Source organism: Emys orbicularis, chromosome 10, assembly GCF_028017835.1.
Source record: "Emys orbicularis isolate rEmyOrb1 chromosome 10, rEmyOrb1.hap1, whole genome shotgun sequence".
Lineage (NCBI taxonomy): Eukaryota > Metazoa > Chordata > Testudines > Emydidae > Emys > Emys orbicularis.
In genome coordinates, this window is record NC_088692.1 from 84,336,397 (window position 1) to 84,357,610 (window position 21,214).

The 21,214-nt window shown below is 47.4% G+C and overlaps 1 protein-coding gene across 1 annotated transcript in view; it reads right to left on the bottom strand.

The window, feature by feature from the left end:
* Positions 1-7,504: 7,504 nt before the first annotated feature.
* The window catches only part of IGDCC3 (immunoglobulin superfamily DCC subclass member 3), a 172,459-nt gene continuing 158,749 nt past the window's right edge, over positions 7,505-21,214 (bottom strand). The window contains exons 9-13 of the mRNA XM_065412684.1: positions 19,059-19,247; positions 18,611-18,715; positions 9,298-9,436; positions 8,246-8,453; positions 7,505-7,696 (exon numbers count right to left, since the gene is read on the bottom strand). Coding sequence (XP_065268756.1) covers positions 7,505-7,696; positions 8,246-8,453; positions 9,298-9,436; positions 18,611-18,715; positions 19,059-19,247 — 833 coding nt within the window. The remainder of the gene's footprint in view (positions 7,697-8,245; positions 8,454-9,297; positions 9,437-18,610; positions 18,716-19,058; positions 19,248-21,214) is intronic.

Here is a 21,214-nt window from a genome sequence, read left to right on the forward strand (position 1 = left end):
TCGGGCTCGTGGGGCTTGGGCTGTAGGGCTATCAAGTTGCACTATAGACATTCAGGCTCTGGGACGCTCTGGGCTCAAACCCAGCCTAAGCCCATACATCTACTCTGCAATTTTATAGCCCTGCAGCACAAGTCCTTCAAGCCCGAGTCAGCTGCCGTGGGCCAGCCGTGGGTGTTTTACTGCAGTGTAGACGTACCCTAAGGAGGAAAACAAACCAACCAACCCTGTTTCTTAAGGTGCAGCATTCCAATCTCCTTTAATTTAAAACACTGGAAAGAATTTTTTTTTTTATAATGCATGAGATATCAGGGTAAAGAACAACAGTATGGAATGGAAGCTTTTTGATGTTAATTCTTCAAACACACCCAGCATATTGTCAAGTCCCCAAGATCAGCTATCAAAAAGAACACAATCGCTTTACTTCTTCCATCCATGCATTAACACATGTAAATGCTGCTATCACCTGTCCTATATCTGATGGTGGGGAATACAGTGTCCTAATTCTGAAGTCCTAGTCAAGCAGAAACCTCTTGTAGACAATAACATGAGACTGTTCCTCAAAATGTCCTTTGTGTTGTTTAGGAAGCCCAGCCACGGGAACTCAAATCCACTTGTCAATCCTCAGGACACATGGATCTAGGCTGGTTCAAAACTGAACATTTTCAGTTTAGTCAATGCACATATTTTTAAATACTCAGGACTAGATTCTCAGGAGGTGTAAACAGATGCAATGCTATTGAAATTAAAGGCGCTCTGGCAATTTAAACCTCCTGGGAATCTGGCCTCAGGTGCTTAAAACCACCGACACACATACATAATCTTTGATGCGGAATATTGTGTGTCACACACATCGCACTGACAAGATCTCACCCAGTGCTCAGGAAAGACTCCCATCTTCACATACGCGGTACATAAGGCAGCCACTGTTTGCTGCACACATAACTCGAACAAGTAAATCAGCACCAGCAACAGAGTTAGACAAAAAAAAGTGTTCTTTACAACAACAAATCACTGGTATATGTAAACAAGAGGTTTGTGCTGGCTCGCATTTCCTGGAACGTTATGAAGGCCACTTCAACAAATATCCAGTAAATGTAAATGGATCTGTTTAAGTCAACATCCCCAACCTTAAAAGCTGATCCTTATGAGTGGACACCATATTATATGAAGCTGGAGTAAATAACTGATAAAGACCTTGCGCCCAAATTTGCCCTTAACACCTTGTAAAACTCCATCTAAGTTGATGGGGTTGCACAAGGTGTAAGTCAGAAGAGCATCAGGCACCACCTTTCTAGTTTCATTTCCAAGCTGGATTGTGTTCTTCAGGTTTCTATCAGAGATGGGTGAACCTGTCTGGATAAATCAAGAACTGACCTGAATCTCTGCCCAACACTTGAACCAAACCTAAAGTCAGCTTCTTTGGAGACTTGAAAAAGTTCAATTAGTGTTTTTCCAATTTTTTTATTTATTTTTTGCACAGGTCTGTGCTACTCTGTTCAGTCTGGGATCAAAAATGGAGGCATCCAAGAGCCAAAAAGATAGCTGCTACTTGTGTTAATTCCCATCTAACCAGAAGCTGGATGATCATGTACTCAAAAACACACCAGACAACGCCCGTTGTTGCAAGGGTTCCTGTCCAGTTTTGCAGACGCAGGAGGCTTAGATAATTCAGGTAGGATAACATCTCCTTGGTGGTTCTCCAGAATGGACCCTCAAACATTTCGAGGTTTGCCCATCTTCCACAAACTTCCATGGATATTTTGCAATGCTATGGATTTACAAGAGCTTAAAAGAAACCTCAAAGTGAGGAAAATCTAAATATCTAAAAATAATCTTTAAAGGTTCACATATATCTTTTACTGTCTTAAACCAACAGATAATCAACATCAGTTCAAGCCATTACATTTCTGCATCTTAGAAAAAAAAATCTATTCTTGACATACTACTGTATTTCAACTAATCAAATGGCACAGCATTTCCCTTTAATAAAAGGAAGTAGTGACAAATATGTGTTACTATTACAATATCACAATAATGTGATATTGAACTAATAACAGGTTCACAGCCCCAGGTATTTTGAGCCGAAAGCTAGTCTAAATTATGTGTTCACTTTGGCAACAGTACTTTATTCAATCTGAACTTCATTACACACAGAGACAATAAAAACAAGAGTTCAAATGAGGGGGGCTGGGTTCTCTTTGATACCAGGTCGTAACTCAATGTACGAGGAAATACATCATCATTTTCTTTTTTCCTTCCTTCGGGTAGTATATTGTAAACTCGGTAATACTGATGCTGTGTATGTGGCAGAGGGGCTCTGCTTCGTGACATGTCGGGTGAGTGCTGTAAGTGTTAGCAAAACGCCCAGATCTGGAGATCAAGCTCTGAAGTGCTTGAAATCCAGACCTTGCAGTTTGAGCTTTCTCTAACAGGTACTTCAAATCTTAGAGGCTGATTCTTGTTTTGATTGAAATAAAAGAGACACATTTATCAAGCCCTTCAAATCACTAACATTAACCCTTTCCTTGGCTTTTCATCATACACACTGGCCTTATTTCTTTAATAAGGCTCCAGCATTCCTGCCACTCTCGGGTCATCCTGCACCTCCATTGCCCATGACTTTGCCTTTCCAAACACTGGTATAAACTGGCTTCTACAAAGCAATCTCTTCTTCTGTAGCTAGGCATCCCCAGCTGATCAATAATACCCTAAACTCAGAAACCACAGGGCATGAGAGCACAGGTGCTCTGGCTTAAAGCTGTTACACTCTCACTTGCAATCTGCTTAAGAAATTTGGAGCGAGAGGGGAAAAAAACCCTCCCCCACCATACTGTAAAAGCGTGAGCAGCAACCTCTCTGAGGTCATATTTAGCCACTGCTTTATTGGCAGAGGGAGAGCATTTGTGGGTTTGTTCGCATACAGATCTGGCCCTTTAAAACTCCATCCAATCCTGCAAAACAAAACATAACAAAACCAAAAGACATCATGTAGGACAAGAGGAATTTTAAAGGGCCAGGACACTTATAAACACTGACTCATATTCGTCACTGGCGCATGTTGCTCAACTTAATTGAGGTCAACGGCATTGCATCTGCTTATGCCAGTCTGGTCAATCGGACCCTCAGGGAAGCTGCCCCCCTCAGATCTAACCCTCATGAGTAAATCTATTTCAGAACAAAGGAAATGGTAGTTATATATTTTTGCTCACTGTGCTATATATCATATGACAATTCTTTCAGGACTCAAATGCCAAAGGGTATAGTTAGTTAAGAGGGGCTGATAAGCATGTTTCTGATGCATCCTGATCTATTCCACAGGTACTGAAGCTGTAGAACTGTTTTTCTTTTTTTTTTTTTTTTAAAAAAGGCAAGACAATTAATTCTTTACTGAAACGAGTTTCCTTTCCACTTTCAAAGAAAAGTGAAATTGTCACCTTTGATTCATCACGGTGTATAAAAATACTTTACAAATAAACTTCTTAAAAACACATGCCCGTGAAATGGCTGCCCTGGATGTTTATAGTTGTGGATTGGATTCTCTTCAGCATCGCAATACAGAGGTTTCAATACCACCAGGTTGCTTGACCACTTGTACTGAGGTAGGTCACCAGCAACTTGCACCGACCGAACACATCACATTCTAAGGCTTTGTACATGAGGTCTACAACAGATACCACCACCAATAGCCTAAAGATCAGCTGCCTGGAGGAATTTCTCCACGCCCGTTGTCACAATGCCACGTTAAGAGCACGGTGATCCTGTCAGTATACATGCTGGTGCCGTATAAGCTGGTATGGCCAATTTTGGAGGGGTGGGGACACTGACAGCTAGTTCTGCGGCACTGTACAAACGGCGGCTGTGGACACTTAGGCCTGGTCTACACTGGGGGCGGCGGGGGGGGGGGGGGGGGTCGATCTAAGTTACACAACTTCAGCTACGTGAATAGCGTAGCTGAAGTCGACGTACTTAGATCTACTTACCTGGTGGAGTACTGGAGTCGACGGGAGAGCACTCGGCGGTCAGTTGATCGCGTCTAGACTAGACGCGTTAAAACGACCCCCGTTGGATTGATCGCTGCCCGTGGATCCAGCAGGTAATGTAGACAAGCCCTTAGAACGGTCTCTTTTTCCCACCCTTCCAAATTGAATTAGGACTTTACCATTCAAAACAGCATGTGGCTAAGCAAACAGAACCTTTAATGGCCTGGAGTGCTGACACCTTCTATTTCACCATAAAGGGTCAGTAATGTAGAGTTTGAGGCAATCTAAAAAAAAGACTGAGATAAGTCTAACTCTGGGCCAGATTCTGGCCTCGTTTCCATCTTGTGAAACCCTAATGGAGCTCCACTGGCTGGAAAGCTGCTCGAAACACAGCCCAGTGTAGTCTTTTGGGCTGCTTGAGAGACAACCATAATTGTCCCCAATAGCTCTCTTGACTCTTCAATGTCTTGACGAAATAGCATTAATTTCCTAACCTCCTATTAAAAAGCCGCTGCACATCCAAGTGATACATTCATCACTGCTGGAGGCTCTCTTTATGACCATTCCCTTCATCCTTTTTTAATACTACATCCAACGTGGACGCACCCAACAACTGCCCTTTCCTGGTAAAAGGAAGCAATTTGTAAATGGCTTCTTGCTTTACGAGCGGCGCATTAGACAAGGGCAAAGAGATTTTTTGTGTTAAAGCGAAGTGTGTTTGCAGACGACAGTGCACACACAGATGCTGTTGGGCAGCAACTCTAGTATATATTACCATGTGCACCCAGTCACAGGGCTCTTACTCCTGGGATCTCATCAGCTGAACAGCAGAGAATGTGATGACCATCTAGCAGTGAAAGAGCGTAGGCGGGATGGTGAGGTGCAGGCACTGAGATGCACGCACCAGATTGTACTCTCCGTTAGCTGAGTGCGTCCCCACTAATGATAATGGACCAAATTCAGCCCCAGCGCAAGTGAGGTCAACTGAATTGAAGTCAATGGAGCCCGGTCTGGCTTTGACCCATTGGGATTGAACTAGCATAGTTCAGGGCAGAATCAGACATTTAGGGCTTGTCTACACTCACCAGGGGATCCACGAGCGGCGATGGATGCATCGGCAGTCAATTTAGCGGGTCTAGTGAAGACACACTAAATCGACCGCAGATCGCTGTCCCGTCGACTCCTGTACTCCACCGGATCGAGAAGAGTAGGGGGAGTTGACGGGAGAGCATCTCCCGTCAACATTGCGTAGTGTGGGCCCCGCGGTAAGTAAATCTAAGCTACGTCGATTTGAGTTACGCTATTCACGTAACTCAAATTGCGTAGCTTAGATCGAATTTCCCCTGTAGTGTAGACAAGGCCTTAGTAACTTGTTTAGGCCTTCAGAAAATGGCCTTTCTCAGACACAGTTCTCACTGAAGCTAATGGGAGTTTGAGTGACTACACACTGAGTAAAGGACCTCAGATTTTGTCCTCTCTGCTTTAAATATATATACATGTTGCCTCTCACTTTATTTTTTCCATTTTTTTCTATATTAATAAAAAAATTCCCCCTTTCCTTTCAAAACAACCAATGTTCTTCCCAGTGAGGTGTTAATGAAATAGTCTGGTGGCCACTCCACCACACCGGGCAATCTTTCCACTCAGAAAGGTGGCATACTAGGGTAGGCAGCTCATCCAGCCAGCTGTACCCTTGAACATTCTGACGTGCTTTATAAGTCTCAAGTTTAAGCGGGTTTTTCATTCAAAAGTAAGAAGTGATACACTATGGCTGAAAAGAAATAAAGCTAATAAAGAAAATGCATCTTTTAGAAATATGTATTTAGCCCCAAAAGAGGGAGAAAGGGGTCCGAATAGATTTATCTTTCACAAAGCACTTCCCTGAGGCATTTAACACATGACAGAGGATGTGTCAGTCATTGTGAGATAATCAGGCACCTCCTTGGATGTGTGAGGAATGAGGCTGAAAAGCCAAGCGTCTCCAGTATCCAACAAGTGCCATTATCTCAGCTGGGAGTGTGTTATTCCACGTAGCCAATGGTAGAACCTGAGGGTTCTGAGTAAAGATGGGAACATGCATACGGGTAGGTGCTGTAGTTCTAATCTATCTGGCTGATGTCCCATAATGCGTCAGACTGGAACTCTAATTAGACAAACTGGTTATTCCCTCGGGGCTGGATCCTGCATGGAGCTGAGCACTTTGATCCTGATTCAGCAAAAGACGCATGCTTAGTTCTTGGCTAAGCATTGACTTTGTTGGATCAAAACCAGACTGCTTACTTTCTTGTAGGATCAAGCCCACAATCCTTAGAAAATGGGCGGGTTCACTGGTTTGAAGGAGCAATTGGGAACAGCTCACCTGTACTCCAGGGTCCAGTTTGGCCCTAATGTGGCAGGTGAAGACTCTCTTTAGGCTACTAGTGGTGGTAGACCTGCTACAGCTCTAACAGTCGTTAAAGTAGAACCATCATATAAAACTCCGTCACACAAAACCAAACACAAGCACTATGACTTGGCTAAATGTAAAGCTTTTAACACTAACGAAATGTCACCACAATTGCTATTTAACGCAAACACACTGCCCTTTCATTTGTCTTTGAACAGGTTTCACTGGAGCAGAGCAGAACAGTCAGATGAAGGAGGAGCAGGTTTGACGACACAAACGAATGAACTTCTATATAAAACTTGAGGTAGAACATTGCTTTCAAGGTTTGGAAGTGCTTTACATCAGAATGACGACGACACAAAAAAAGGACAACACCATGGCAGATATGGAGCATGACTTCTGAGGTAGTACCAAGCTTATGCAGACCAAGTGCTACGCTACTTGTTTTGAAAACAAAGGAAGACACAGATATTTGCTGCTTCCCCGAAGACATTCATTCCGGTTGAGGTAGGTTCTGAGTCTACTCGGGATGTTTGTCCAAGTCTTTCAGTAGCCCTCATGCAGGCCTCTTTTGACACATATTTTTTTTTCTTATTTATAGTCAATCACCAAAAAAGCATCCTGAGAAATAGAGAAAGTGTACAAAATCATCAAATCCATGGAGAGGTGGCCTTTCCCGGCCTGAATTTTTGGAGTCAAGTTAGAAGGATTCATCTTAATCCAGTCATCATGAAATAAAAAATAGATCACAAAGTACTCCTAAAGCTGCTAATGGGGAACATGGGCTGGGATGCCAAGGGAACAAGGCTCCGCCATATTCCATCATTGATAGAGACTGGAGAATTTGTAAAGTCTGTTACCTAGCAGCCATGGGAAAAACAATCATGACCAGTCTTGATAATGCAATTGTAGGAAGAAATGCACAAAGAGGCCTGAGACAGGTCAGGAAGATAAACTTCATAGCGCTTCAAAAAAGCTGTATATCGATATAAAAGAAATAATAAAGCACACACAAAAAAAAAAAACCCAGACTGTAGAAATCTTAAATTGACCTGAGATTGACGAATCATTGTAAAGACATCACCAGACATGGAAATGGTTCTTGGTGAGTCCTACAAGAGGCTTAGAGACTTGGCAATTATCCTTCATTGGTGGGACTATGTTTCAAAGCTGGGACTTCCTGGCTAAAGTTGTGTAGCGGTCCACCCTGATCATCAGGAGCCAGACTTTTGGCTGGGGGATCGAGCTGTTCTTCTATAATGCTGAATTCATCCAGTGGAAGGGTAGATATCTGAGTCTCATCATGTGAGTCAGGTGGGACGTGATCTGGCTGAGGAGAAAAAACACCCCATTACAAAGACAATAATTGTTGCATTTGGCTATCACTACCAAGATGCTGGGCTTCTTAGAAATGACATGGTTCATCCAGGAACGAATATGCACATCTTACATAGATGTCCTTAACATCTACAGTTTAAATTCTACCCCATCTGCCAGGAATAAGGATTGTTTGTGGCTACCGCTATGAAGTTGTACATTCGTAACCAACCCCGTTTGGGCTGACAATGGGGTTCAAACTTGAGACCGTCAGTGCTAAAAGCAGGAGCCTCTATCACTTGTGATAAAAGAATAATTCCTCTAGCCAGCAGCTGTAGTAGACTCTTAACCTCTTATATGAACTAGCCACTAGCGGGGGACAAAGACACACACTCTCCCAGTGTGGAATGGATTAAACATTAGTGCTTAGCGGATCTATATTTTCAATGTATGGAAGGGAATTAAGCGTATAAATCTCTCCACATAACAAGGGGAGAGGAGTGTGTTTGAAAGGGGAGAGTGTCCGTAAATCCCATGATTAACGTCAAGGCAGGACCCTTACCATTATTCCCTTATCCTGTTGATCCTGGGAAGGCAATGCTAGAAACAACCTTTCCAGTTCGTTCATCTCCAGTTGCTTCCCATTCAAGTCCAGGTCGTCCCTGTCCCTCCCAGCAGTTCCATTCAGAACCAGGCCTGTGGCGTTCCTCTGACTCCGTGGGATCTGGGGGGTTGACAGCTGTTCCTGGACGTTTTTACACATCAGCAGTCTGGAAAACCGAGAGGGGAGGAAACTGAAAGTGTAGTACCTCCCAGCACTGCATGCTGCCCCTTTATGTGGGCCTGGACACACCTCACCGTTCACATCTTACAGTGAATTCTATGCTCATATACAACCTCCCAAAACAGGAGCTAGGTTCAGAGAGAAGCCAAGAGAAGTCACAATTCTAGTCTTTGCCTCCGCCTCTCCTCCCCCTGACACCTGAAACCCCCTCCACACTTATCGGTGCGCCATATTCTCTCGCTCCTCCTTATAACCCATTTCTCTGACACAGCTTTCAAAGCAGATCTCCCTGCGGATGTGTCCACCACGTGTGCCACCTCAGCTGTTGCCCCATGTAGGGTAGTTAGTGTAACTGTCTTTTAATACGTTTTGTAGAGGGGGCAGTGCTGGATTGACATCAAAGGCCTCTTGCCGGATGTGGCCGCACAGCTCTGCTTACGATAAAGTGAGCACCCACAACTCTTATGCACTTCAGGTCTAATCCAAGACCCTTTGGAGCCAATGGAAAGACTCCTATTGACTTAACTGGTCTTTGATCAGAGCCTAGGTAAGCGATTACTGTACCGGCGACAGGGATGTTATACAATCCCACGGGGAGGGGCACAATCACCAACGGAAGGAGAAGTGGACTCTGCAATCACCAGTGGGACCACGGCCTGGCCTGTGGACTCACAAATGGGAGGTGGTCCACGAGACATTCGTGCTACTGCAACGCGGTTGAGTCTGAGAACCCTTCGAACAGCTTGAGAACCACCGGCGCAAAGCAAACGGCACAATACAAGTAGATAGTGTATTCGTGTCACCCGGCCGGCGTGGGGAGAGAACCGTACCTTCCTCTGTACCCACACATGAGGAACAGGACACAGAATATAATGCACGTGACTCCAATGTGGATCCCAATGATGATCCCCGTGGTGGAGGTCTTATTATTTTGCTCATCTTTCATGCAGTCACACGGGGGATTCAACACTGTGAGGAGAAGCAGCGAAAAGGGAGTTAGTCACTGGGGTTTTAGCCTCCTAGCCACGAAAGCGCTGCAGCATGTGCTGGGGTGGGAAGCCCAGCATCAGGCCATGTTCTTGAGTAGCTCAGAGGCTGCCTCTCCTTCCTGGGCCTAGTTGTAGAAGGAAGGAGGAGACAGGGAGGAGGCAGCCGCAGTCACAGCTTTCTGTGACTAGGGGGCTGCTCTGTTCCCCCTGCTATCAGGACCTGGAACAGCTCCCTCCCCATTGCCCCCCAGGCTGAGAGTGCAGAGCAGGGGGAGCCCAACTGGGGATGGTGGGGGGCTGAGCCAGCTCCAGGGAAGAGACTGATCCCAGCCCAGCAGCAGCTCCTCTTTTCCCCCTCCCTGAAGGGGAGCCGGGGTGGGGAAAACGAGCGTGGAAGGCGCTTCGGGGGAACGAGCTGTAGAACCAGCAGCCTGGAGGGGAGGACAAGGGTTGGGTGGGAGAGGGGAGGGCTGAGGAGTATTTGGGGAAGGGAAGGCTTGGGTGGGGGTGTTGGAGGGAGGGGTAGGGGTGTTTTAGGGAGAGGAGGGGTGGGGGGTGTTTGTTGGAAGGTGGGAAAAGTAGAGGAGGGGAGCCTTTGGGAGAGGGGAGGGAGTTGTGGGGGAGAGGGAGGTTTGCAAGGGTCAGGGAGGGAGGGAATGTTTGGGGGGCAGGAGGGGCCTCACTGTACTATGAGGGGGTGCCTCCCCACAGCTTTGCTGGCAAAGCGACTCCCTTGCTCTCCTTAACGCCCCACTACAGCAATGGCCACCAGTGAGGGGGCCCTGCCGGCTGCCCTCAGAGCTGGACTCCAGGCTGCGACCAGCAGGACCCCGCTGGCACAGGCTCTTTGTTCTGGAACCGGCTCCCCACAGCCCGGCTGGTGGCTCTTTAGGACTTGGCGTAAGATGTGCTCGTTCGCCCGTGGCGCTCTCTTCCGTCGGGCCCGCAGCCAGAGGGTATTTATTCAGCACCAGGTGAGGGGGGTGGAGGTGGGGCTGTCTCTCATCTGCGCCAGCTGTTCCTGACAGTCTTTCATTGTAATGTCCCCAGATCAATCAACCGATATCCATGGTAACACCCAGGGCTAGCACTGGACACCATTATTTAATGAATGAAATGGGATCAGGCTGCCAAGCATAATATTTGTTTTATTCAGACTGCAGGTCGATGGCCGCAGCAGGCTGGCAGCTGAACACTCTTACAAACCGTATGTTATCCCCGCGCCGTGATCTGTATCTAGAACTGCCATTGGAATAACAGCCGAGGTACCGACTGAGCCTATTTAACTACAGGCTAAAGCTAGCGGAGGAAAAAACAGCAGCGCCGCGACAGCTTTCCACGATAGTGACGCGCTCTCCCCAAAGACACCCCCTGTACCGCAGTTAGCTATTTACAGGCCAGCGTCTCCCCCTTTCCCTTTGTGCTGGAGGGGCTAGCAGGGACTTTCAACTGAACCAATTCCTACGATTTTGCTGCAGTCGGGCAGTTCTGCTACATGGTAACAAAAGCTTTCCGCCTATTCTCCCGAGACAAGCAATTTCCTTTAAAAGTAGAGCCTGCGTCTCTGATCGCTAATGCTGTGTTCGGCTGAGAAGTGAAAGGAGAACGTACACTTATTTTGCCTGCCTGCCTGGGGATCTGTAAACTTTGCATTTTCTCTGTGTCAGAGGTATGATGGGAATTACACTGGAGGAAAAATGCAGCCAGCCAGAGCAGTTCATAATACCTTATGTAGTGGTATCCCCCAAACCAAAGGCTGAGTATTAGAATGGAGCTGATGGACTTATCTGTACTTCCAACAGAGATGAATGTTTACTACATTAAAGGGACAGTATGAATAACAATCTATGTTTTGAAGATATTCCCATTGGACGTCTGGTGAAAATGACTCCCAAAGCACCAGGGTATTTTTCAACACATACAAGAACACACAAGGTGTGAGCAATTAAAGATTCCCCCAAGAGGAGAATCCTGTTGCCTCCAGGTAACTAAAGCACTGATGCATTCAGTCTCTTTCTCGCTTCCTACCAAACATAGATGCCCTCCAAAGAACTAGGTTACAATTATTTGAAACCTGATTTTCAGAGGTGCTCTCGCCCACAATTCCAACTGAAAGCAATGGAAGCCTCTGAATACAGGGCCCAGAGAGGAGTCTAGTCTAGGTGAGGAAGAGCCAGGAGAGTAGAATTATGGCAGCAAACACATCCTGAACCCATCACTGCGGCTCACAAAGCAGATGCAAAACCACCAGCTGCTCTGAGACCAATTCCCTGCAGTGGGAACAGAATCCTAGTAAGGAGTGAGAGATGGCAAAAACCACGTTAGTCCGGGGAGTCATCTCCCTCCAATGTGAAACTGATAATACAGCTGATCATAACCAAAACTCTATAGATTCTAGGACTGGAAAGGACCTCGAGAGGTCATCGAGTCCAGTCCCCTGCCCTCATGGCAGGACCCAATACTGTCTAGACGTCCATTCCTGTGCACCAGGAAGAGGAGCAAAGGATGGGTCAAATCTGGGCTTCAGTTCAGGCCCAGATTTGTAAAGGGATTTAGGCACTTCTCCACTCAGCATTGCAAGGACTAGGCAATTTAGACAGTGATTTTGACTTCCGATGAGAAGTAGGCTCCTAAACCACTTTTGAAAATGGGACTTAGCATCTAAGGCCTGGTCTACACTACACCTTTAATTCGGATTTAGTGGCTTTAATTCGAATTAACTCTGGAACCGTCCACACAACGAAGCCATTTAATTCGAATTAAAGGGCCCTTTAATTCGATTTCTGTACTCCACCCCGACGAGCGGAGTAGCGCCAAAATCGAATTTGTCAATTCGAATTAGCGTTAGTGTGGCCGCAATTCGATGTTATTGGCCTCCAGGAGCTATCCCACAGTGCACCATTGTGACCGCTCTGGCCAGCAATCTGAACTCGCATGCACTGGCCAGGTGGACAGGAAAAGCCCCGGGAACATTTGAATTTCATTTCCTGTTTGCACAGCGTGGAGAGCACAGGTGACCACAGAGAGCTCATCAGCACAGGTAACCATGCAGGCTGATAATCGAAAAAGAGCACCAGCATGGACCGTACAGGAGGTACTGGATTTGATCTCTATATGGGGAGAGGATTCAGTGCTAGCTGAACTGCGTTCGAAAAGACGAAATGCCAAAACTTATGAAAAAATTTCCAAGGGCATGATGGAGAGAGGCCACAATAGGGACACAGATCAGTGCCGCGTGAAAGTCAAGGAGCTCAGACAAGCCTATCAAAAAGCAAAGGAGGCAAACGGTCGCTCCGGGTCAGAGCCGCGGACATGCCGCTTCTACGCTGAGCTAAATGCATTTCTAGGGGGGGCCGCCACCACTACCCCACCTCTGACTGTGGATTCCGAGCTGGGGATAATCTCATCAGGGACACCTGATGATTCCGCGGAAGGGGAAGAGGAGGAGGAGGAGGACGAGCTGGCAGAGAGCACCCAGCTCTCCGTTCTCCCCAACAGCCAGGAACTGTTTCTCACCCTGACTGAAGTACCCTCCCAAGCCTCCCAAGCCAGCACCCAAGACCATGACCCCATGGAAGGGACCTCAGGTGAGTTTACCTTTTAAAATATAAAACATGGTTTAAAAGCAAGCATTTTTAATGATTAATTTGCCCTGAGCACTTGGGATGCATTCGCAGCCAGTACAGCTACTGGAAAAGTCTGTTAACATGTCTGGGGATGGAGCGGAAATCCTCCAGGGACATCTCCATGAAGCTCTCCTGGAGGTACTCCAAAAGCCTTGCCACAAGGTTTCTGGGCAGTGCAGCCTTATTCCGTCCTCCATGGTAGGACACTTGACCACGCCATGCTAGTAGCAAGTAATCTGGTATCATTGCCTGACAGAGCCTGGCAGCGTATGGTCCCGGTGTTTGCTGGCATTCAAGCAACATCCGTTCTTTATCTTGCTGTGTAATCCTCAGGAGAGTGATATCGCTTAGGGTAACCTGGTTGAAATAAGGGAATTTAATTAAGGGGACTGAGGTGGCCGTTCCTACTGGGCTGTTTGCCTGTGGCTGAAAAGAAATCCTTCCCTGCATTTAGCCAAGTGCAAGGGGGGGGGGGAGGATTGGCCCAGAGCTTTTCGCGTTTTGCTAGCAGGGATCTTCCCTGATACCAGCCAGGCGGTGGGGGGAGGGATAAAGCACTCATCCCAGAGAATTCATGGCGGGTGGGGGGGGGGTGTTAGTTTGGTTCCTGCAGGGATCTTCCCTGATACCAGCCACGCGGTGGGGGGAGGGAGAAAGCACTCATCCCAGAGAATTCATGGCGGGTGGGGGGGGGTGTTAGTTTGGTTCCTGCTGGGATCTTCCCTGATACCAGCCACGCGGTGGGGGGAGGGATAAAGCACTCATCCCAGAGAATTCATGGCGGGTGGGGGGGGGGTGTTAGTTTGGTTCCTGCAGGGATCTTCCCTGATACCAGCCACGCGGTGGGGGGAGGGATAAAGCACTCATCCCAGAGAATTCATGGCGGGTGGGGGGGGGGTGTTAGTTTGGTTCCTGCTGGGATCTTCCCTGATACCAGCCAGGCGGTGGGGGGAGGGATAAAGCACTCATCCCAGAGAATTGGATGGGGGGGGGGGGGTGTTAACCTTCAGCAGCAGAAAACAAGCTAACAGGAAAACTGCAGCACAACGGGCTTTGCTTGGTATGTGGGAAAGCAGGGCGCAGAAGCCTAAAGACAGTGGCTTACCATGGCAGCATGCAAGGTGAATTCTGTTGCCCCGACCTGCGTCTGTGATCTCTAGCAGCAAAGCCACAGGCACTCAATATTAAGAGGCAAAATGCGACCTTGCACAGAAATCACATGTGCTATGTAATGTGAATAGTATACACCGTGAAAGAGTATAAGCATTGTTCTGAAAAATGTATCTTTTAAAAAAATTCTCTCCTTTTTTCACTCCCTCCAGCAGGTGCAAATGTTTCAAGCCTCCCTCCTCCTTCCCGAAGGCTATCCCAGATAAGGCGTCGTAAAAAAAAAACGAGAGAAGAGATGTTTTCCGAAATCATGCAATCCACCAGGAATGAAAGAGCTCATCTGAATGAGTGGAAGGAGACGGTTTGCAAGTATAGGAAAGAAGCCAGTGACCGTGAGGACAGGAGGGACCAACGTGAGGACATGAGGGACCAACGTGAGGACATGAGGGACCAACGTGAGGACAGAAGGGACCAACGTGAGGAGAGGAGAGACGCTCGAGATGAGAGGTGGCGGCAGGAAGATCAGAGGAGTCGGGAAGCAACGCTGGGGCTGCTGCGTGAGCAAACAGACATGCTCCGGCGTCTGGTGGAGCTTCAGGAACGGCTGCTGGAGAACCGAGTGCCGCTACAGCCCCTGTATAACCCCCCTACCTCCTCACCATGTTCCATAGCCTCCACACCCAGACGTGTAAGAACACGGGGGGGGAGGCTCCATACACCCTCCCATTCCACCCCAGTGGACAGCCCAAGCAAAAGGCTGCCATTTTTTTAACCTTTTTTTACTGGGCTTTTCCTTCCCGCTGATCCTCCTCCCAAACCCCACTCAGGTTCTGTGCCGCTACAGCCCCTGTATAACCCCCCTACCTCCTCACCATTTTCCATAGCCTCCCCACCCAGATGTGTAAGAACACGGGGGGGGAGGCTCCGTACACCCTCCCATTCCACCCCAGTGGACAGCCCAAGCAAAAGGCTGCCATTTTCTTAACCTTTTTTTACGGGGCTTTTCCTTCCCGCTGATCCTCCTCCCAAACCCCACTCAGGTTCTCTCCCTCTTTTTATAATCAATTCATAAAGAATAAATGATTTTTAAACAATGGTGACTTTATTTCCTTTGAAAGCAAGCTGGGGGAAGGGGGAGGGTGGGTTCCTTACAGAGAATGAGTCAATAAAGGGGGCGGGTTTTCAGGAAGGATAAACAAACATAAATTTCACACTGTAGCCTGGCCAGTCATGAAACTGGTTTTCAAAGCTTCCCTAATGCGCAGCGCTTCATCGTGTGCTCTTCTAATCGCCCTGGTGTCTGGCTGCGAGTAATCAGCAGCCAGGCGATTTGCCTCAGCCTCCCACCCTGCCATAAAGGTCTCCCCCTTGCTCTCACAGAGATTGTGAAGCACACAGCAAGCAGTAATAACAATGGGGATATTGGTTTGGCTGAGGTCTGAGCGAGTCAATAAGGATCGCCAGCGACCTTTTAAACGGCCAAATGCACATTCTACCACCATTCTGCACTTGCTCAGCCTGTAGTTGAACAACTCCTGACTCCTGTCCAGGCTGCCTGTGTATGGCTTCATGAGCCATGGCATTAAGGGGTAGGCTGGGTCCCCAAGAATAACAATTGGCATTTCAACATCCCCCACGGTTATTTTCTGGTCCGGAAAGTAAGTCCCTTGCTGCAGCCGTTTAAACAGATTGGTGTTCCTGAAGACGCGAGCGTCATGAACCCTTCCCGGCCAGCCCACATGGATGTTGGTGAAACGTCCCTTGTGATCCACAAGTGCTTGCAGCACCATTGAGAAGTACCCCTTGCGGTTTATGTACTGGGTACCCTGGTGCTCCGGTGCCAAGATAGGAATATGGGTTCCATCTATTGCCCCACCACAGTTAGGGAATCCCATTGCAGCAAAGCCATCCACTATGACCTGCACATTTCCCAGAGTCACTACCTTTCGTAGCAGCACCTCCGTGATTGCTTTGGCTACTTGCATCACAGCAGCCCCCACAGTAGATTTGCCCACTCCAAATTGATTCCCGACTGACCGGTAGCTGTCTGGCGTTGCAAGCTTCCACAGGGCTATCGCCACTCGCTTCTCAACTGTGAGGGCTGCTCTCATCTTGGTATTCTGGCGCTTCAGGGCAGGGGAAAGCAAGTCACAAAGTTCCATGAAAGTGCCCTTACGCATGCGAAAGTTTCTCAGCCACTGGGAATCGTCCCACACCTGCAACACTATGCGGTCCCACCAGTCTGTGCTTGTTTCCCGGGCCCAGAATCGGCGTTCAAAGCCTATAACCTGGCCCATTAACATCATAATCTCCAAAGCACCGGGGCCCGCGGTCTCAGAGAATTCTGTGTCCGTGTCCATGTCCTCATCACGCTGGTCGCTGCGCTGCAATCGCCGCCTCCTCCTCCTCCTCGCCTCTTTTTTCTGGTCCTGTGTAAGCATAAACTCCACGAGAAAGCGCGAGGTGTTTATAATGTTCAAGACTGCGTTCTGGAGCACAACGGGATCCATGCTTGATGCAGAATGGAGTCTGCAGAGTTCACTCAGGAAAAAAGGCGCGAAATGGTTGTCTGCCGTTGCTTTCAGGGAGGGAGGGGGAGGCTGTACCCAGAACTACCTGCGACAATGTTTTTTGCCCCATCATGCACTGGGGTCTCAACCCAGAATTCCAAGGGGGGTGGAGACTGCGGGAACTATGGGATAGCTATGTAAAAACTACCCACAATGCAACGCTCTGGAAATCGATGCTACTATGGTAGCTTGGACGCACACCACCGAATTAATGGTGCCTAGTGTGGCCGAATACATTCGAATTTATAAAATCGGTTTCCTAAATTCGAATTATATAAATTCGAATTAATCCTGTAGTGTAGACATACCCTAAGTCACTCAGGTCTTGCAGCGCTAAGTAGAGCAATGGCTAAATACCTTTACAAATCAGAGCCTCCGTTCTTTTGTCAGTTTCAGACAGGCTCTTCTTCATTTTCTTGTTCACTGGAATTTCCTTGTTTACTTGGTTTGTTGACAGACAGAGATTGTCATGGACAAAAGTGTCCCAGATTGTTAACAACCAAGCAATCACTCCAGAAACAATGAAAAAAGAACGAGGAGTCCTCGTGGCACCTTAGAGACGAACAAATTTATTTGGGCATAAGCTTTCGTGGGCTAAAACCCACTTAGCCCACGAAAGCTTATGCCCAAATAAATTTGTTATTCTCTAAGGTGCCACAGCCCACAAAAGCTTATGCCCAAATAAATTTGTTCGTCTCTAAGGTGCCACAAGTTCTCCTTGTTCTTTTTGCTGATACAGACTAACAGGGCTACCACTCTGAATCCAGAAACAATGATTCTTTATCTGCTATTATCACCCACTTGCAATAAGTGTGTGGAGATTTAGAAAAGCAGGACAACAATGGGCTCCTTAAACTACTATAATCAATACAATCTCATCTAATCTGTCTGATGCACCCAGCACACTGGTGACTACACCCAGTTCTGCGTTCCCTCCGAGCACTAAAAGCCTGACTTGCTCCCCTGAGTACAATGAACTTATCTAAATGTAACTAAGGATAGAATTGGGCTCCGAGTTTATTAAGAGCCAGATTCTGACCTTGGATCCGTGTTCCGGGTTCCCACTGAAGTTAGTTGGAATTGCACATATACGGAACGAACTCCCAGGATTTAACCCTAAGACTTTTAAAACAATGTTGGTGATAAAAAGGAATGGCCTTTGGGGCAGGGACCATCTTTTGATTCTGTGTTTGTATAGCACCTAAGCCATGAGTGGGGCTCCTAGGTGATGTGATAGTACAAATACATAACAACACTTGTCCATACACAGCTGTTGCTTGTGAAAGACAGAGAGCTAACTGTGTGCACTCTCTAACCTGTCCACCAAACAGTATGCCACATTCTCCATTTGTGGCCTGTACAATCTGAATTTAGAAGACAAACATTGCTATTTAGTTACAGGAGTACCGGAAACCGTTTTCTGTAACTAGAGATCAGACTGAACTGAGCCAGATCCAGAATGTTTTCCTTCCTAGCAACACTAACGATCGGTAATGGTGGTTTGGAGTGTGCTACAGAGTTGGCGGTTCATGCCCCTATTATTTCCAGTTGCTTCCTTTAGAAAGAAAGAAGGGGTGATGAACATGCATAAAGATTAAGCAACTGGAATTAACCACATTAGCCACCAGAGGGCACCGCTTCTCCATGCAACCTAGCTTCAAATTTATTTGCTGTGCAGAAAATAAAGTGCTTCTTAAAGGTGATGGTTCAGAAGTAGCAGCATACAGTGTTGGATGCACTATTAAATTAACTGTGTGTTAGTAAGACCCTCACTGTCTCTGGCTATATCACTCCTATGCTCTGACGTTTCACATCGCGTACACAAGTTGGACTGATTCTGCCTCTTACCTGTTCTTTCAACAGTTTCTCGAAGGGATACAAAGCGGATAGTAGAATTTCCATCCCCATGCTGGTTATATGCCAGGAGTTTTACTTCATATACCACTGATGGGTCTATGTTAGAAAAGACACGAGGAGGGCATTTCAGATTAAAGAGCTACAGTACACTAATCTTGCTGAGCCCGCATTTGTCATGAAAACAGAAACATCCTCCACACGCATTGCAAAAGCCAGTCACTGTAAGTATAAGGACCTGAACCTGCTCTCACTTAAATCAGTGGGGGCAGGCTGAGGGCCTAAGGGAGGAGTGGAAAACAAACCTTGCTAGGCACTCATAATATATATTTCCTAGCTGTCGTATATTACTCTAGACATTCTGTTATGATGACAACATAAAGGGGAATTTTCTTGCTCAGCGAAGGCACGTAATGTGGATAACGCCCTCCTCTGTACTTACCCAAGTGAGTAATGTTATAAGATGTAATGTTGCTGGGCAGGAGCATAGGGCCAGTAAAGTGGGATAGGTGAACTTTACGGTAGTAGAGTTTGAATCCTTCATGCTGGCCCAGTTTGACGGAGGGCTCCCACACCGCTTGGATGGTGGTGCTGTTAAGAACTTTAATAAAGAGGGACGGAATTGCTGGGACTGAAACAGAGAGAGAGAAAGAGAGGTTTTTCACGACTTGGGTCATGCTTGTTCCCGTCGTAGCCGAAACATAATCGGCAGTGCACAGAAAAATAATGAAATCCCTCCTAGCATTTCATGGTAGCTGCTGAGTCAGGGGGTGTGATAGAAAGATTCACTTGATCGGGATTAGCTTAGGCTAGATCCTGCTTTTATAGTCCTGAATTCCTGCAAGAAGTTGTGTGAGTTTCAAACCGTTTCCTGTTCTCAGCATGGCGGTTCAACAAGCTCGGAGGCTACTTTGTAGATTCTGTTGCAATTTGATTCTCGGCCCCATCGGGTCAGGTCAGGAATGCAGGCGCATTGGAAGTGAATTGCCAGATTCCCCTCTCCTCCCTCCAGGGCAATGGTAGCCTTTTAGAGTGATTAATCCCTGAGGGAGGGAGAAACCAGAAGGATGGAGTTAGAGGCATCAGTCTTAAAGCAATAAGTGAAATATGCTGCAACCGGCTGAGCTCTCGGGCTTCCTGCACTGACTTGCAGTCACGGATCCAGCAGCGGTTGCTAGTCTGGGCTCGGCTCTGCAGAGTGTTTCAGGGGCCATTACACAGAGAGGTTAATAAAGAAGGGAAAGAATCGGGGATCAGAGTGAAAAACAAAGTTGTTTCAATCAAGGCAGTACATGTCTCTACATTATGTGGCTGCTACCTTGCAAGCAGTTTCATCATAATCTTTTTGTAAAGGGATGTGCTTCCCGGATCTCAAGGATGCATGGAGGTTGGGGGGCAGGGGAGATGCAGGACTCTCCTTTCTTACTTGGTTATCCCCACTTGCCCTGGCATCAGCATTATGGGTCTGATCCAAAGCCCAATGAAGTCAATAGGAGTCTTTCCATTGACATCAATGGATTTGGGGCTCAGGCCCCTGGAGACAAGGGGAGGAGCTGCTAGTGGCAGGAGTGCTTTACTCCCACAAGGGGATGGAGCTAGTTGGGTTGTCCTCCAATGTACGCACTGGGCACCGCTGCATGGCTGGCACTGACAGGGTGTAGCAAGGGCTGCTGCTGAACTTGGTCCATCCAGCGGCCCTGAGTGTATTGCATCTCTTCCTGTTTTCCACAGGCCACGTGCCGATTTATGCCATAGAGGTAAAGAAAGATTTATAGTCAGAGCATTGGGCAGGCTTAGAGCTAGCTATATGCCCCCCAGACCCCATTCTCAACGTTCTTCCCGGTGGCTGGAGTGGTGAGTTGCGCAGAGATTTTTCCCACTTTTGTTTCTTCCTTGCACCTATCAGAGTGAGTGTTTTAACACAAAGATAACCAGAGTGAGACCACGTACCAGGAGCGAGCCAACCCCACCTAGCTTGACGGCCTGAGAAGCTCCCCACTGATTTGGGGGTCTGCAAACCCAGTTCAAGTTTCCCTGTAATTTAAACATGGGGGTTTTTCATGGCTGATTCAGTTTAAAAAGCAAGGTGGTTTCCTAAGTGATGGAAACCCCAGGCTGTGTTTTAGGGATAGAGAAAGTAGACTAACATGGGTGCCTGCCCAACACATAATACGAGAGACAGTTTGGACTGAGGTTTTCAGTTTGCTTTCCCCTTCCTCTCTGTGCTCCTTTCCCTCCCAAACTCTCGTGTACAACTTTCTTTAGACGTCCCAGGTGTTGTTCTGTCATTCACACTTTTGCTGACTACCACAAAACTCGATAGAGCAAATGCTCTAATCAGTGTCTGGCCCTTTTGCACCATTCACTAAGTGCAAACTGACCACAATTGGCCCGCAGAGAATTTCCTTGTCAAAGGGGTGTGCTCCCTGCTGGTGCCAATGTGCCAGTTGTGGGCCCCTGACACCTGGTGTAGGGGGCATGCCAGGGGAGGGAGGAGGTGTTTTGGGGTCAGGCAGGAGGAGTGGCAGAGATCTGCCACACCATGGCGATCCTGAATGGTTTTAGGGTCCCTGAAGGACTCTAAACCAGTTGTGCAGC